This window comes from Episyrphus balteatus, chromosome 1, assembly GCF_945859705.1.
Source record: "Episyrphus balteatus chromosome 1, idEpiBalt1.1, whole genome shotgun sequence".
Taxonomy (NCBI): Eukaryota; Metazoa; Arthropoda; class Insecta; order Diptera; family Syrphidae; genus Episyrphus; species Episyrphus balteatus.
In genome coordinates, this window is record NC_079134.1 from 57292489 (window position 1) to 57311992 (window position 19504).

The 19504-nt window shown below is 30.8% G+C and overlaps 1 protein-coding gene across 1 annotated transcript in view; it reads right to left on the bottom strand.

The window, feature by feature from the left end:
* Positions 1–14073, bottom strand: part of LOC129916193 (leucine-rich repeat and calponin homology domain-containing protein) — a 204449-nt gene extending 190376 nt beyond the window's left edge. The window contains exon 1 of the mRNA XM_055996027.1: positions 13633–14073. Coding sequence (XP_055852002.1) covers positions 13633–13822 — 190 coding nt within the window. The 5' untranslated portion in view covers positions 13823–14073. The remainder of the gene's footprint in view (positions 1–13632) is intronic.
* Between the last annotated feature and the right edge of the window lie 5431 nt (positions 14074–19504).

Genomic DNA, 19504 nt, shown 5'->3' on the forward strand with positions numbered 1-19504 from the left:
TTTCTTTAAACTGTATTTATATTTTTTTTAAATGAATTCTAAATTAAATATTATTTTTTTTCTAAAGGAAATGTATTGCCATGTCGTTTGTCTGGGGATGGTGGTTTTGAAGGCTATTTATTTTCCTTATAAATTCTCATATGAGCGGTAAGAACATAAAGAATTCTATTGGCAGTTCAGCTACTATGGAGGACCTATCTAAGGCAACACTTAATGTCTTGGCATCGCGATCGGCTGGATTAAAAATCTGCCATGTTAACGTATGTAGCATTTTGAGCAAAATTGATGAACTGAAAATTATTTTGGCATCGAAATCAGTAGACATAATATGTTTATCTGAAACATGGCTTAACCAAACTATAAATGATAATTTGATTTCAATTGAAGGCTATCGAATTTTTAGATTGGATAGTGTTGGTCGTGCTTGTGGTGTTGTAGTTTATGTTCGTGAATGTGTTCCTGCTAGAGTTTTGGATTTTCTTAATCTTGATGATATCCAATGTCTTCTTGTTGAAATTAATCTTCCATTTGAAGAAGTTCTAGTAAGCTGTATCTATAGACATCCTAGTAGGTTTCCTTTCAATGAATTTGAGACTTTTTTGTCTAAGTATATTCCTTGCTACGAGAACATTATTTTATGTGGCGATTTGAATGTCGATATGTCTATTACTAGCAGTTCTTCAGTAAACCTACAAAATGTATTTGATTCGAATGGCATAAGTGTAGTAAGCTACTTGCCAACTCGCATAACATCTCATAGTGCCACCTGTCTTGATCTATTTGTTGTCTCTGATTTGTCTAAAGTATTATTTTTTAATCAAATGGTTGGTGTCGCAGATCATGATCTTATTTTTCTTTCATATGATGTTTAAGTAAACTACGACTAAAATAATAATTTTTTTTTCTTTCGCGATTTTAAAAACATTAATGTTGATGAACTTCTTCATGAATGCTCGGGAATTGATATGATGCCTTTAAGATATTCTTCATTAGTGGATTTTAAAGTTGATTTTCTTAATAATATAATCAAGTATTTATATGATAAATATGTTCCCATTAAAAAGAAACGTTCAAACTCAATTTGCCCTTTGATGACAACATAAAATCATAATCTTTTATGCGAACGTAATTTTTTGTATAGTGTTTTTAAGCATACTTGTTCCATTTGTGATTGGGAAAGATACAAAGCCTGTAGAAACCTTACAGTTAAAGCTATCAGAGATGCAAAAAACTTACTTTAATCTTTTCGATGTTCCTAAAAACTCAACAAAAATAATTTGCAATAATTTAAGAAAGTTAGGTGCAACCAATACTTCAAATCATTTAACTAATGCTGATCTTAATTTTGCGAACAAACTGAATAATTTTTTTGCCTCACCAGGACCAGGTCCTTCCTATTCAACTCAAGAATCACAAAGCTATGATGGTTGTTTCCATTAAGTCTAATGCGTTAGCCTTTTGATGACATCTCTCCTAAATTTATACGTTTGCTACTGCCCGTTTTAATTCCATTTGTATGCAATATTTACAATGATTGTATAATGAGATCAAGTTTTCCAAGCGCTTGGAAATTTGCGAAAGTTGTGCCCATTAAAAAAAAAGGGTTATGAACAGGATTTGTCAAATTATAGGCCGATTAGCATACTACCTTTCCTTTCGAAAGGTCTTGAAAAGCTTTTGTTTGGCCAATTAATTAAGTACCTTGAGTCCTATAATTTACTTTCTCTTTTCAAACTGGCTTTCGCAAAAAACATAGTTGCGTTACTACAATTTTAAAAGTATCAGACGATATACGAGTTGCAATTGATCAAGACAAGGTTACAATTTTAAATTTATTAGATTTTTCCAATGCCTTTGGCTCAGTCGATCATAGTTTACTCATTCAAAAACTAAGATATAAATTCGATTTTTCTTCAAGTTCTATCGCTTTGTTAAAAAGTTTTTTAGATGATCGCCAACAAGCTTTTTCGGTTGGGTCTTGTGTTTCTAATCCTCTGTTTTTGGGCCGCGGAATCCCCCAAGGCTCATTATTAGGTCCTATTCTATTCAGTATGAACACATAAATGACATTGTGGATGTAATAAAATTTAGCTCTTGTCATCTTTATGCAGATGATCTTCAAATCTATTTATCTTTTCATTTAGGACTACTGGAAGATGGAGTCTATAGTATTAATGAGGACTTAAGCAATATATACCAATGCACTTTGAAGAACAACTTAACTATTAATCCTATTAAATCGCAGAGCATTATAATTTACAACAAAAGTTTAAATGAGTCATATTTTCCAAAAATCTGTCTTAATGGGAATATTATTCCTTATAAGTCTACCGTGCTTAATCTAGGTTTCATTTTCAATAAAACTCTTACTTGGAACAACCATGTAAATAAAGTCATTAGAGATGTATACAATTGTCTCAGGCGCTTGTGGAGAGTTTCCTACTTCATACCGCAATCAAGTAGACTAATGTTAGTTAAAACCTTACTTGCACCTATTATCTCATATGGAGTTCCAATTTATGGTGGCATGGACTCAACTAGCAAGCAAAAATTAAATGTTGCCTTCAATGCATGTGTCCGTTTTGTATACTCATTGAGAAAGTATGACCACGTATCCCACCTGTCTAACTGTGTTTTTGGTATGCTAATGATGTCCTTTTTCGTTATAGAGATTTGTAAGTACACTTTTAACTTGGTACATCTTAAAAAACCACTCTATTTATTCGAAAAGCTTGAATTCTCATCATCACTACGTACTAAAAATTTAAATATTCCAAGATCTTTGGTTTTGCAAACACGAAGGTCCTTTTTTGTTCTAGCTGCTAAAATTTGGAACGCCTTACCTGCTGATTTTAAAAATATAGAAAATTTGAATAATTTTATCCCTTCCATCCATTTTATCACCAATCATCTACGAAACCCTGACATAGCTTTACATTTTCACTCTATGTTTGTTAATTAATGTTGTAAGTATTATAGCAATAGCAATTTATTTTTTTCTTGAATTACGTTTGTTGCTTTTTTCTTTAATAATATAATATGTATATATATATTTTATATATACCTACATTATTATAATTCTATTGTAAATTTTTAGGCCATAAAAAAGTTGTTAGTCTTAAGGCTTTTTTATATAAATAATTGAATTGAAATGAATTGAATTTATCCCTAACATATTGGCGCAGCCGGTTCGCGAACCGTATCCGAAAGAAAAAAAAATTAATATCCGAACCGTATCCGAAAGAAAAAAAAATATAGTATCCAAATCGTATTCGAAATAAGAAAAAAATATCATAAAAGAATTAATTGTGTTTAAGTTTCATAACAAAAAAATATAGTACAAATTATACATTGTGCATTTAGTGATTCATATTCAATGAAAAAAAAATAGTGGACAAAAAATATACATTGTGCATTTAGTGATTAAATAAAAAGTTAAAAAAAAAAATAAATAACAAGCTACAACTGACGTGAGCAAATATCCAATATAGGGTATTTTAGACCACAGGTAAGTATACGTATAAATGCTTATGTACATAGATACCTATTTGTTAAAAAAAAGGTATGAAGTATAAAGTGGAAATTTGAGCTTGTGCACTTAATTTTTTTTCTTATTTATTGTTTTTATATTTGGAGTTATTTGTTGTAATTTTTTTTTCCACGCGATTTAAAATAAAAAAAAAATAAAACGTTTTTGTTGTCATAGGTTGATGATAATATAAAATAATATTTCAAGGTTATTTCGATCCAACAAAACGTTTTTTGTTGGCGTAGGTCGCGGTAAAAATATTATTTTTTTTTTTGCATAAATACTTTTTTTTTGTTGGGAACCGTTTAATTTAAGGTTGGGTTAGTTAGCTGCAGTATTAGTCATAGTTTTATGGATAGAACAGAAAGGTCTAAAGATCAATTGATAGAAGAAATCCTTCAATTGGAAAAACGATCCAAAGACCAAGGTGACGAAATTCAGAATTTCAATTACCATCTATTAAGGGAACTTAAAGCTATCACAAGTAGGGAGACATATTCCACTAACCAGTTCTGGAGACCTGAACTGGTCTCCTAACACCATTACGGTTTCTTGATTTAAACTTTTATGCATCTTATCTCTTTGAATGTATTGTTTTCTGCATACAAATTCAGTATTTGACAGGAAATAGTTTGAGAAAAGTCGTCCAAATATCGGTCTTGTATGCGCACTCACTTCCAATCCGAATACAGTGTGCTCACAAACAGCCTAGACCGACTAACCAATCGGCGGATAGGTAGTCTTTAGTGTGCATTGGTTCCTAAGTGAACGCACACGTATTCAGTGAAGAAAAATTTCAATTCAATTCAAAGTTTATTGAAACTTTCTTTTAAATACATTATTTTTAATTGTTTGTTGACCGGCGGTACATGTGAGTACCACCAAATGTTATTTTTAATAAAATCTTTATATGTGTAAAATATGGCACTGCTGCCCAAAGAGACTTTTAAATACCATGTAATCTACATTTTTTAATTTTGTTTTTATTTTATCCTAGTTTTAGACATAGTTATAATGGTTTTTTGTGACAGCATATTAGACTTTGAAGAGTTATTTTAGTTGATTTTGGTACTTGGCGATATAAGTTCCCATTGAAAGTTTTTGTAAATTTTTTTAAGTATTTATTTGATTTGCATATTCGACATCAATTGAGTTTATTGTGATTAGAAAGATGAGATCAGTTTTTATAAGTGGAAAGACACTAGAACGGTCCTGTTGGCTTCAAACTAACATGGCAACGATGTTTCAACGGTTTCAAGAAGAGATAAACCGGGAGTACAAAACGAAGTTAGCTGTCCAAAAGTCGTAAGACTATAATAATATATGTATATATGTATAACAATATATAAGATAATAAGTGAGGTATCACCAAAATACAGTCAAAGCCATTTCCCAAATGCATTGCAATGTATAACTTTGCTGCAATGCTAAAAAAACTGCTTTTCTGTGTACCATGGAACACTTTTTTGTGTTATAATTTAGTTGCATATTGTATAATATGTTTATAAAAAATATTGATTTCTTTTTATATTTTTTTTATATCCCACAGCCCAACGGTACTTTTGAGTACCAGGGTCATAATCAGTGGTACCACTTTACTTCAATTGAAGTAGATCTACTTCTTTTTTTCAAAAAAAATTAAAATCTACTTCCTACTTCGCACCATCACAAAAATATCAAAATCTACTTCATTTAAAAATCTCTGTTTCAATCTACTTCAAGTTATAAAAATATAAGCCAAATCTACTTCTTTTTTTCAGAAAACCAAATATTTGACTAAAAATTGTTATACACAATGTATAAAAATACATTTATGACGAAATTATGTAGTTTGAAGGAATACAATCTTTTGGTTTTAGTTGTTTTTACTTATTTAATTATAGAATTTTTTTGTTTTAATATAGATTTTTGATGAAGAAAAGGATATTTTGCAATCTACTTCGATTTTTTTCAATCTACTTCCATTTTTTCTTCAAATCTACTTCGACTTTTTTTCTGCAAGTGGTAACGCTGGTCATAATTAGTCGAAGTATTAAAAACTGAGTTATCTTTCTTAAAATACCCTAAAACCAAATATTAGAGATGCCGCGAACATTCGGCCAATTTTTCTGGTATTCGGCCGAATAGTTTAACTATTCGGCCGAATACCGAATACCAAATGGAGAAAAAAAAGACATAAATTATTATACCAAAATGTGTGTTTTATTAAAAAATTGTAATTTTAGTACTTATAATCTACTAAAGGCAAGTTGTGGTGAATGAAAACTATTTGTTCCGCATTTGTTGGAAGTAAACGATTTATCTTCGTAGACTATTCCTGCTTCGAGAAAAAGTCTTTCGCTGTAAACATTTGTCCCAGGAGGAGAAAGGTAGACTTTAGCAAATGTTGTCAAAATATGAAATTTTGTAGTATGTTTTGACCACCACTTGTATGGGTCTTCCGTTCGATCTTGGCGAACAGTCCTCATATACAGGGTGTCCCAAAAGTAATGGATCAAACGAAATTTGCTGATAGGCCAACTTTAGGGCTCTCAGAATTTGGTAATTTGTTCATCCCAAATCCTTACGGTTTTCGATTTAATGCAGTATTTGTGAAATTTCGAAAAATCCCACTTTGCAACAGTATTTTGCTTCCTCCGCTCATAATTGATTTTTGTTTTTTACAATTCTTTCACTAAAACATTGCCAAATAATAAGAAATAATTATTTAATCAAAATATTTTTTATTTCATACGCCATTTTGCTGCAAATTAATTAACAGTTGCATGTTTTATAAAAACTCAATTTCTTAATTTTTTTTCAGAGCAACTCCCTGAAAAAAATTAATATGGTGTGACAAAGGTTAATTATTTTAAAAACTTGCCGTGTTATTGCACTTTCCAAAAATGTATAAAAATTTCCAAAGTTAAAATTAGAACGAAAGATATTACAATTATAATGGCCTATCAGCATATTTCGTTTGATCCATTTCTTTTGGGACACCCTGTATAATTCGATTTTAGATGTCTACCTTTGCAGTAGTAGGTAGTGTGTTCAGACATTTATCTTAAAAGTAGTTCAGTTATTCAACGTTACAATACGATGTTGTTGGGAATTTTTTAAGCCACATCTATTCTTGAGACAAAGTATAAAATTTTTGAAATTACCAACGTTTTTTTTTGAGTGTCCTTGGCCGAATATTCGATATTCGGCCGAGGAGCGAGGCCGAATATTCGGTATTCGGCCAAATCAATGTTCGCGGCATCTCTACCAAATATTATCAAAAAAAGATTTTTAGAATTTTTTTCATAGTCAACAAATGGTTAAGTTATAATATTAATACTAGGTTTCGTTGCTGACTTGGAATAGGTCTAGCTTATGCACAAGTATTGAGAAAAATATTTATGTATGTATGTATCTTGTGTACAAAGTAGAAGTTAACTTAACTCAGGTGAAGTACATACTGATTTTTTTTTTTTTATTTTTTTAAATAAAAGTCGATAAAAAATGTAGAAGTAGAAGCCTTAAGTACATTGCCTTAAATTTGTAAAAAAGAAAAAAAGTTAAAATTTTCAAAAATATTTTTTGTGATTTCCCGGAATAAAAAAATCAAAAATGTGATGAAGAAAATTATAAAAGTTTTTTCAATGCCGCGTTTTGTTCACCACACTTGAAATCCAAGTCAAAAGTTAGCGAAAGATTTAAGAAATAAGACATAAACTAAGGAAAAAGGCCAAATTTTTCATGTATTAACATTTTTTTTTTTATTTTTTTTTAACAGGTCCTTGCTTCTTAAGTTATGGATATTTCTTTCTGAAACATCTAATGAAGCAGTAAATCAGTTTTTATGATCGTGTTGTTCAAATTGTCCCATTAAATACCACACCAGACCAGATTTCAGGCTACTGAGTGGCTCTGGAAGGATAGATTGTATCCTAATTTTTTCCCAAGACAGGTCCCAAACCGTGTAAGATAGAATTAATATCTGGGCTTATCGTAGGTAGGGATTTGTAAAAATCTTCTTTGATATGAGTAACTTGGTTTTATAGTGGTAAAAAAACTGAATTAAAAAATCTTTTTTCTTTTTTAACTTACACGAAGAAATCACAAAATTAAAAATATTTTAACATTGTGTCAACTGCATTGAATGAGGGTAGTTTATGGTATAAATATAAAATCTTATAAAAATGAGTCTTTAAATAAAAAAGGGCAAAACCCAGAAATAATTCGCATAGGGCTGAAAATTGAGCATTCAAATTTCGATTAAAGTAAAGTGTCAACAGTCCCCAAAAGTCTCATGTGTGCATTAAGATTAAGATTAGGTGAAAGGTGCGAATAATTCGCCTTATCACTGCGGCCTCTGAAGGGCCTATTGTGATTTCCTCTTTTTTAAAGTTCACGTAGAAATCCTGAGTTTAGAAAACTTAGTATGTTTTTGGGTGAACTAGTGGCGATGTTTTCTGGTTCGAGATAATACCCTCCGAGGTGACGTCGAAGTGTATTGATTAAGCACAGTATGTGTTCTGCTGTGTCTTCGTCTTCGTTACACATTCTGCAGGTGACTCCTGATGACTCCTGGTGAGAGTGACGAGTTGTTTCGTTCTGGCTTGGGAGATGTTTGGTATACATTTTTTGGCTTGTCTGTTACCTTCCGTATGCGTCCAATAATGATAAGCCATATCTCTTAGCCATTTATTTATGTAGTACTTTGCAGTACTTGTTGGTATGCCATAGAATGGTCTTGGCATCATGAATGATGATGCGGAACCTTTTCTGGCTAGTGTGTCTGCTATTTCATTTCCTACGTGACCGCTGTGACCAGGTATCCAAATGAGTTGAACTGGTGTAATAGTTGTATACAGTTCCATACTAGCTTTGAGGTGACTTCATTCCTCCTAAAAGCTAGGAGTGCGGCCTTGCTGTCAGAGAGAATATATATATTTTTGTTTGTCAGAGTTTGTTTAAGTTTACTCTCAGGCAGAGTTCAGTTGCGAATATCTCTGCTTGGAATACGGAATTGAATTTGTCCATGCTCTGGTGCAGATAAGTTTTTGTGTTCATTCCAAATACTCCGGCCCCAACACCTTCATTTGTTTTGTGTGCATAAAAAGTTATTCAAGTTTTAATGTCGAAAATGTAGGTTTTTCATATATACATAACTTTGAAACAAGAGAAGCTATCAAAAAAAGTATATGGATGACTTGTAGGTTTTGTAATTCCCTAAAAAAAGTATTATGAAACTTTTTTTACTACGAGATATCGTTTAGAAGATATCGTGGTTTCAAATGTGTCAAATATCGAAAACATCGGTATTTTGCCTATTACTCTTAAATCCTTTATACCTTTTTGTTTTTTGTTAAAGTAGTCTTTCAAAGAGAAAAACATTTTTTTTAATTATTTTGTCAAAATTTAAAATTGCGAATTTTTGTACCTTGCTTCTAAAATATGAGGTTTTTTTGAATATTTTTAACTCATATTCTAGACTATAACGTAACACTTTAGTAACACTTATCGTTTTTTATAATTAACTCTTCTAAAATGCAGTTTTTGAAATATACTTTAAATTTATTTTATAGCGCATAATGTTTTCCATAAAAAATATTAAGATGTGTTTTGTCATAGCTGCCATTATTTAGAAGATAATATTAGCTTTCAGAGAGAAGACTATGCGAAAAACTCACAGTATTTTCTCTGAAATCTAATTTCTTCTTCACGGTGGCAGCTATGAAAAAGCACATCTTAATATTTTTTCATGGAAAACATCATGGGCTATAACATAAATTTAAAATATATTTTAAAAACTGCATTTTAGAAGAGTTAACTATAAAAAAACTGTTATTTTTGTCAAAATTAAAAAAGAAATTTTCTTTTTTATTACAGCTGAGAAATAAAAACTGAATTGAAATATGTAAAAAACACATAATCTACACATGATATGAAAATTTGTTTAGATAACACTGACAATTTGACGAACATAGACAAAAAACGATATTTTCTATATATACCACTGTTTTGAGCGCACTACCTTTAAAACGATGAGTACTAAAGCATATCTTTAGCTATTTTTTGGAAAACATTATAGTCTATGATATGAGTCAAAAATATACGTCAAAAAAACTAATATTTTAGAAGGTACATTAAGGTATATTATTCGCAATTTTTGAATTTGACCAAATCAAAAAAAAAATGTTCTTTTTGAAAGACTATCTACTTTAACAAAAAAAAAAAAACAAAAAGGTAATTATATAAAGCAGCACATTATCGTTTAAGAGTAATAGAGAAAAAAACGATATTTTCGACATTTGACACATTTTAAAACCACAATAGGTCTGTTTAATGAAAAAAATCTAGGACAGAAGAGACCAGAGCAGCACAAGTTTGTAAATACTTTCAGAACAAGAAAGAACAGAAAAGTTCAACTTCGTATTTAAATAGATTGACAATTGTCTTAATCAGTTGCAAAATTTTAAATTCAAAAATTATTTCTTGAAATGATTTTTTACTAAAATAAATGATTTACCAACACTTTTAATATTCCCATATTTTTTTTTTTTTTTGTTATTAATCAAAAATTAATAAGAAAACCACTTTTTATAATCTTATTTTCTATTGTTTTTATCACAATCAATCAAACAGATGACAATTGACAATTTTCACTCACTTGCTCTACCCAAAAAGTAGGAGCAGAAAAACTTCAACTTTTCTGTGCTGAACAACTTCATGAAACATAAAATGACAGATTGTAGAACAAGTTGGGGCGAGATTTTTTTCATGAAACACAAAAACTTCTACTTTTCGGATCTTTTCTGTTCTTTTCTGTGCGGATCAGATTCATTAAACAGACCTAATATCTTCTAAACAATATGTCGTGGAAAAATAAATTGTCATAATATTTTTTTTAGGGAATTACAAAACCTACAAGTCATCCATATACTTTTTTTTATAGCTTCTTCTGTTTCAAAGTTATATGTGCCCTTAATTATTATGAAAGTGAACCAACTCACTCCTAAAAAAACCATGAAATCTGGGATAAAAATAATTATTATTTAGGCCTGGTACGCTGCTGATGCGAAACGAAATTTTCCATACAAAATTTCGTTAACGAAATCTTAAACGAAATTAAATTTTTTTTGTTTTTGATTTAAAACATATTTTCGGATGTTTTTTTTTTAAATACTTCCTTATTCCGTGACCTTTCTTTTTAAATAAAGTTAATCTTCTTTGTTGGCTATAGGTCTTGATTTGAGTCTATCTTTTCTTCTGTGTCGACGTTTCACGTGTGCTTACACGCTTCTTCAGGACTAAGAAAAATAATTCTAGAAATCTCTAAAAACGTATTGAATAAATACTTATCTTGAATCCTCTAATGATCCACAATTGATTGCAGTTGATTAAAGTTTAGGTTTTTTTATCAAGACAGATTATAACAATGTAGATATTTTACAATCAGAAAAGCATTATAATAAGAGAATGATATTAGAAATGTTACATATTTTATTTATTTATTTATTTATTTGAAATTTATTTGGCCAATGGCCATTAAGGTCTAAAAGAAATTTACAATTTTTTAAAGTTACATTCAAATTTTTATCAGTAATTTAAGTAAAATAAAAAGCATTTAACATTATATATTTGATTTTGCATAAATGATTACTTGATTTTTAAATTGATCTAAATTGTTTATATTTCTTATATTCAGTGGAAGATTATTATATGCTTGTAGTCCCATATAGATTATACTGGATTGTGCTCTTGTCGTTCTCGTTCGAATGATGTTGAATTCTTCAATGTTTCGCAAACTATATTGTATATTTCTATTTTCAGGTATTATTGATTTAAGATATTCAGGACACATATTGTGTTTTATTTTGAAAACAAACACCATTGCCATCATGAAAAGTCTTTGATTTATATTTAACCAATTTAATGATTGTAGCATTGAAGTTGAAGAGGAATAACGATCACATTTTAATATAACACGCATGGCTTTGTTTTGAAGTTTTTGAATTCTCATTTTTTGTGTTATATTACATGTAAAGAGGAGACTTGCACAGTATTCAAAATGAGGTTTTACAGTCACATTAAAAACTTTTATTGCACTATCTTTTGATATATTTCTTCGGGTTCTTCTAAGAACTCCTAATTTTTGAGATACTTTATTGCATATTAAGTCTATATGTTCATTAAAAGATAATTTATTATCTAGCACAACACCAAGATATTTGATAGATGATACTTCTTCTAAGTTTTGGTTATTGATTTGAATTTGAGAATTTAATTGGGACAGGGAGACAGGTTTATTGACTATCATAAATTTTGTTTTTGAAGTATTAAGGATAAGTTTATTCATGTTTAGCCACGTAAAAATATTGTTTAAATCACTTTGAATTTGTTTAATCACAGTTTTGATATCTTTTCCACTTAAATAAATTAAACTATCGTCTGCAAATAGGACCAATTTGGAATATTGAACTACTTTTTCCATATCATTGATGTACAGAAGAAAAAGAAGCACTCCTAGGATTGTTCCTTGTGGAACTCCAGTAGCAACTGTTGCAGAGTCTGAAATGTTGTTATTTACAGACGTTTTTTGAGTTCTGTCATATATGAAATTTTTAAACCACTTTCGTTCTGTGTTTCGTATACCATATTTTTCTAATTTGTTTAACAATATTTTGTGGTCAACTGTTTCAAAGGCCCGCTTAAGATCTAAAAACACGGCAACCACACAGTTCTTGTCATCGATTTTTTTTTCCAATCACTTACAACATAATTAACACAAGTTTCACAAGAATGATTAGAGCGAAAGCCGGATTGGTTTACGGAAAGAATATTATTATTGTCAAGAAAAAGTTGTAGTTGAGTAGAGGCAATTTTCTCAATCACTTTTTCATAAATTGGGAGCATATTTATGGGACGAAAATCACTGCAGAGAGTTGAGCTTGCCACTTTCTTTTTTGGGAGAATAAGAGATTCTTTCCATGATTTGGGAAAAAAACCGGAATTGAAAGACGTATTGATAATTCGTAAATTTTAAATACAGACAACACCGTAAATAAGAGATCAGATTGTGAAGGGCTAAGTAGTATTTATAGTCAGTTTGTTAAAAGGAATTTTTTGAGTTGAATTATCAACTCAATTTGATAAGAAAAATTTTTGAATTTCTTATCAAATAATTAAAAAAGTTTTTATGTTTTGAAATTTTGATAATTAAAAACGTCTTTTTCAAGACATTTTTTATTGATTTTCAAAATATATAAGCTTGATAAAAAAACCTAAACTTTAATCAACTGCAATCAATTGGGGATCATTAGAGGATTCAAGATAAGTATTTATTCAATACGTTTTTAGAGATTTCTAGAATTATTTTTCTTAGTCCTGAAGAAGCGTGTAAGCACACGTGAAACGTCGACACAGAAGAAAAGATAGACTCAAATCAAGACCTATAGCCAACAAAGAAAATTAACTTTGTTTTTTTTTAAATTTTTTATTTACATATTTTTCTAATATTTTTACTCTGCTTTAATACCTGATGGTATTTTTTCGTTAACATGTCCTCTGTTGACTTTGGAGACTTCAAAATTTTTCGTTTCGCTTCAGCAGCGTACTAGGCTTTAACGTGTAAAGTTTATTTGAAAGCGAAATTGCAGTAAGTAAACTTCTTTATTTCTCCTTCAGTGATTTCAAAAAAGAAATACGATTAAATCGTTAACAGAAAAATATTTAGTAAGTTTTTCTTTAAACAATGTAAAAAGTGACTTAGTCCACTTTCATAATCATGGGCACATATATGAAAAATCTACATTTTCGACATAAAATTTAGAACAACTTTTGGGGACTTTTGACATTTTACTTTAATAGACATGTAAATGCTCTGTACCGATTTTCAGCTCTATGCGAATAATTTCTGGGTTGAATTTCTATTTCGACCGGACTAAAAACCAAGTAAGAAATGAAGAATGGTGGATTTCTCAAATGAACAAGGTAGTTTGTATTTGATTTCTATAAGTTACTTTGAATCAATTATTTCTCAATAAGGCAAAGTTAACATTGTCCAAATGAGTTGAAATTTTCTTCAGACACCACACCCAAACAGTGCAAGCTTTATGCAAAAACGCACCCACCTGCAATAACAGTATCCGACAAATTGTACTTGGTTGCAGCTTTTGGAAAATCTTTTAATTTGCGATTTGTCAAGATCAATTCTCCGCTAAAGTTGGCTTCTTCCAAAATCCTTTCGAGGGATCTCACCAATTGCGAATGTCCAGTGGTGGTCGAATTATGAATTCGAGTACAGTGAAAAGTTACAGCCATTGTTATTTTTTGGATAAAATTCCGTTTCTTTCACCCAGAAATTTTAAATAAATAATTGTGTTGTTGTTTTATCAATCATCTTCTTGGTGTTGAGAATTCATTTTTGTTTTCAAGTATTCAAGTAAACCAACTTTAAACTTCATAAACTTCCGGCTAGGAAAACTTTCTTTTAAAAAGTCTACCGAAATTATCCGCAGTCGAGCTGAAAGATAGAAAGATGCACTACGCAGGCCACAGACAAGGACGGCCATTGAAGAAAGAACCATCGACGAACTAGACCAAGACTGGAAACTGAGCGGTCAAATGACGTTTGCCAACAAGCTGCTAAGTGTGGTGAATGACCTTAGAAGTTTCTGTGGCTACGTATTTACACACACACCCTTCAAGCAAGAAAACGGAGTTGGTGTCATAAACAAAAAATACCAAGACTGGAAACTCGGCGGTCAACTGACGTTTGCCTACAAGCTGCGAGGTGTGGTGAATGTCGTGAACCTATCGTTGTAATCGTGTCAAATGTGTGGTGAATGTCGTGAATCTATAAATGTGTGCGTGTTAACATCATTTACCAACGTGGTGGCTTTCACATATATTCACAGACAGTACTGTACACAAAAGGGTTTCGGGGGGAAAGACGTACGAAAGTTTCCAGTCCTGGTTTTTTTTGTTTATGGTTGGTGTTCAGTTTGATTTCTCTATTTGGACACGCCGTTTTACTCACACATAGACAACTTTTTGTGTATGCCCATTGTACATATAAACTATAGTACTTACCCCGTTTGTATGGCGATTTGAATCCGAATTGAATCAGGATTTAGGTCTATATATACCTGAATCGAATTGAATCCGGATTTGTCGATCCGATCCGACTCGGGGAGCTGAATCGAATCGAAAATATGCATATATACCAAACGAATTGAATACTCGAGATATAATTTATGGTGGAAACTGTGTGTGATTGTCTTCTTATTTGCAAATTTTACTGTATGTATGTATTATGATATCTAGTTTTACTTGCACTTTGTTTTTGGTTAGATTTTTCTATTTTACTGCAAATATATTTAAAAGAAAAATTGTGTTTTCGATTCTATTTCAATTCGATTCCTCGATCTGGTACTTCCATATACCTGGATCGAAATTTCGATTCAGTTTCAATTCGATCTTTAAATCGGTCATACAAACGGGGTAACTATCATGAATGTGAATTTATTAGGTCCGCTTCCTTGAACTAGGGTGCGCTGCAGTAGCTTTATTCCAGTTTTGGAAAGTAGAATGAAGGAAGAAAATACGTGTGTAAGAGGGAGAAAGGTACTTTCATCTTTTTAAAAGGATAAAGAGAAAAAACCGAAATCATATGTTTGAATTTCGACTGCCTGGAAATAGGGAAGGAGAAATGTAAACAAAATATTTTTTGTTTACAACGCTTTGTTTATTTGTTGTTGCCTAGGTGATAGTAATTTGAGTATATTTAAATCAAACAATTTATTTTTGCGAATTTGAATAGATTTTTGTTTTGGGACCTTTATTTGATATATTCTAAGGCAATGTTGCAACATTTAACTTATCTTGTATCGCTTATTATTTATTAGGTATAGTTTTTACCTTATAATTAAAATTGATAATATAAAAATAAGTTTTAAACTGCATCATTTTGAGTTATAAAGTAAGTTAAAAACTAAATCATAAAAGGGAGCGTCAACGAGTCAGATGAAATTCAAAGGAAGGTCATTAGTTTTTGGCATAACAAAATGTTAAATGTTTTCTTAAGTTTTATGATTTTTGTCAAGTTTTAAACCTTTCGTTTTAATTAATAAAAAAGCTCAAAAATTTAACAAAAATCTTAAAATAAAAAAAATTAAAAACTACATTGTATGTGTACAATGTACCTACAATTGCATACCTACAAATTTTTAATTATAAGAAATCCACTTTTCTAGAATAATCAGTTGTAGAGCGCCCTGTATTAAGAAAGCAAAAGTTTTTGTTTTTATGTATTAAAGTACATAAAATAATAATATAGCATTACTCGCTTTATTATTTCATTAATAAAATAAATTACAGTTAAGTTAAATGTTGCAACATTGCGTAAGAAAATATCAAACAAAAATTTCAAAACAAAAATGTATTCAAGTTTTCAAAACAAAATATTCTATTCGACATCAATCACCTAGGAAACAAGGAAAAAATATTTAAAAAAGAAGAATACAAAAAAAAAAAAAACATTTTCAAAGAAGAATACAATTTTATTTTTAAATTTTATTTCAAACGTGATTGCCACATTAGTCAAATTTAACTAAAATATTTAAGCAGATTTTTATAAACGCGAAATACATACACTTAAATACAATCATCTTATGCCACATTCACTGCAAGTATTGACAAAATGTTTCGAGACCATGTTTGAAATTTAATGTTTCATTCTTTTCTAAGAAGTTAAAAATGCTTCTCACTTATTAAAGAGAGAAGATTCAAACAAATATTCTACAGAATTTACGTTTTGTTAATTTCGCTGTCAAAAAACTGAATCTAAATGAAATTCAAAAATATTAAATGTTTCTGGACATCATTAATCTGATGGGGGAATTTTATAACTCTTTTACGAAACTTAAATATTTTTGCTATTACTATTTATCATATAAGACTTTATATATTTGTCTTGGTTAAAAAACAAATATCTACTATGTATTTATTTACAATTTTTTAAATTTATTTGAAAACAAAATAAGTTCTTAGAATCTAATCTGTTTAACTACATAAAAATAATAATTTTTACTTATGGACAACCGTGGTTGTACGTTTTAAGTTTTTTTTTTTTCAATTTTTAATAAACAATTTCCATTTCTACTTATGCATCTTTCTATCTCCCTCTATCTACAAAGCTAAATAGTGACATTCCCCCTAAATTGAAAATTTAAATAATATTCCAATATTTAAATAATATTCCAATATTTTGGTGACTCCTTCATTATCTGATTATTCTTAGTCCCCCACTCCTGCCTAAATCATTCCAGGATTAGGTCCGCTCCCTTGAACCAGACGGCGCTTCAGTCAATCGAATTCATGATAGTACTATAGTTTCTATATACAAGGGTATGCCCTTCAAGCAAACGAGTCCGACCTCGGTCCGAATCATCTCCGAAGTGAGTCCGACTTCGACTACGAAACGGGTCCCACGGCGGCTCAAATTAGTATGGAAATTATCATAAACAAAAAATATCAAGACTGGAAACTCGGCGGTCAACTGACGTTTGCCTACAAGCTGCGAGGTGTGGTGAATTTCGTGAACCTATCGTTGTGTTCGTGTCGGATGAGTGGTGAATGGCGTGAATCTATAAATGTGTGCATGTTAACGTCATTTACCAACATATATTCACAGACAACACTGTACACAACAGGGTTTTGAGGGGAAAGACGTACGAAATTTTCCAGTCTTGGTATTTTTTGTTTATGGAAATTATAATCACTGCAAAGCCGAATGCATACCCTTCAAGCAAACGAGTCCAACCTCGGTCCGAATCCACTCCGCCTGAGTCCGACCTCGACTACGAAACGGGTCCCACGGCGGCTCAAATTAGTATGGAAATTATAATCACCGCGGAGCCGATTTTATATGTATTGATTTTTTCACCACGATTTCTCCATCGAATTTGTGTTCATACAAAAAAAAAGCTGCAAGTGTGTGAGTGCAACTCCCTTTTTCTCGTTTTGAGGTCGGAGTGTCTTTTCTGAACTCAGTTTTCTTGCTTGAAGGGTATGTATTGGGTGGTGAAAATCTCCACTCCGAGAACACGGAGCCGGAGTCGTACCCGAGTCAGAGCAGCGAAAACCTAACAGAAAAGGAATCGAAAAAATGATTGACGTTGGGGACCTGCAACAACAAAAAGAACACAATTTATTTTTTTTCACTAAAAATTTTTCATTTTATTTTCACAAACAAAAACACATATTTTAATAACTTTCTGTTGCTAGCCCCGTTCCATTGGGGTGGTAGTTTATTCATGAGTAAATCTAGTACTGGAATTAACACATGATCTTCTACTCGAGGAGATAGGAATGTGTAGTTGTTGTTATATCTTATAGGCACTGGCAAGCGGCTGGAGTGGTGTTTGATCTTCCATATAATTCAGAAATTATTGAATAATTATGTAACTGTTGAATGTTGGTGGTTGTTTAATGCCGTAGAAAAAGATTACCTACGAAAAACATAAAATGATTCATTATTAATAAGAAAATTGCTATGCTACATTTCAGCAATGCATAGGTACCTATTTTAAGTTTTGGTTGAAATATTCCAATTTGATAACACTAAACAGGATAAATATTATATTATTATAAAAAAAAATAGTATATGACGAGTCACGACACGAGAGACAATGCAACAAATAACTAATGCGCTATTTCATTTTGTTGCCTTTGTCTTTCCTTCGTTATTTCTCCTTTTTGCACTTTTCACCACGATTTCTCCTTCGACTTTGTGATCATACACAAAAAGTTGTAAATGTGTGAGTAAAACGGCGTGTCCAAATGGAGAAATCAAACAGAACTCCGTTTTCTTGCTTGAAGGCCCCAACCCATAAACAAAAAATACCAAGACTGGAAACTCGGCGGTCAACTGACGTTTGCCTACAAGCTGCGAGGTGTGGTGAATGTCGTGAACCTATCGTTGTGTTCGAGTCAAATGTGTGGTGAATGTCGTGAATCTATAAATGTGTGCGTGTTAACGTCATTTACCAACGTGGTGGCTTTCACATATATTCACAGACAGCACTGTTCACAAAAGGGTTTCGGGGGGAAAGACGTACGAAAGTTTCCAGTCTTGGTATTTTTTGTTTATGCCCCAACCCATAGAAACCGTTGCGTCCGTTCCGTCGAAGTTTTCAACTGACAGTAGGGATGGGCTTAACTGCTACTTTTGGATAACCGTTACTACCTGTTATTGCTACTTTCCAATAACAGGTATAAATACCTGTTACTGAAATAACAGTTAGTAATACAATTTTCACTAAAGAACGAGAGTGCAATCTCATTATTTTGAGAATGATATTTAATAAGAGCAGAAAATTATCTGAAATTGTGGCAATTTAAGTAGTTATAAAATGCGTATCTTATGCAAAATATAACTAAAACCTGAAATTGTTTTTTTTTTCTGTAATTATAATGAAACCATTAATTATGGATACCCAAAATTACAGGTATAGAAATATTTCTTACAGTAACAGGTATTGGGGAAAACGACGAAATTTTGGTATTAATTTTACATTTTCTCATTTTTCGTATGTAAAATTATACCAAAAATAACAGGTATAGAAATATTTCTTACAGTAACAGCTAGAACTGATAATCTGTTATTAAAGACTGTTTTTGACTGAAGAGCAAGTACCTGCATAAAATCTATTCGCGCATTTTATTTTATTAAAAAAAAAAAGAACGACGACAATAGTTAATAATTTCTTGCATCAGAACTTTATTAGTGCACATTCAGCGATAAAATATCGAATACACCTTGGAATTTGAAGTAAGCTGTCATAACAGTGTCTTTTTTTTTTTAATTAAAGCCTTTTTACTTGGAAAAAACCAATAATGTTCTCAAATGAATTGAACTTTTATTAGGGTCTTATTAAATTGTTCAGCAAGAATATAGGACACCTAATTGACCATAAGCAAATAAAAAATAAAACAAAACAT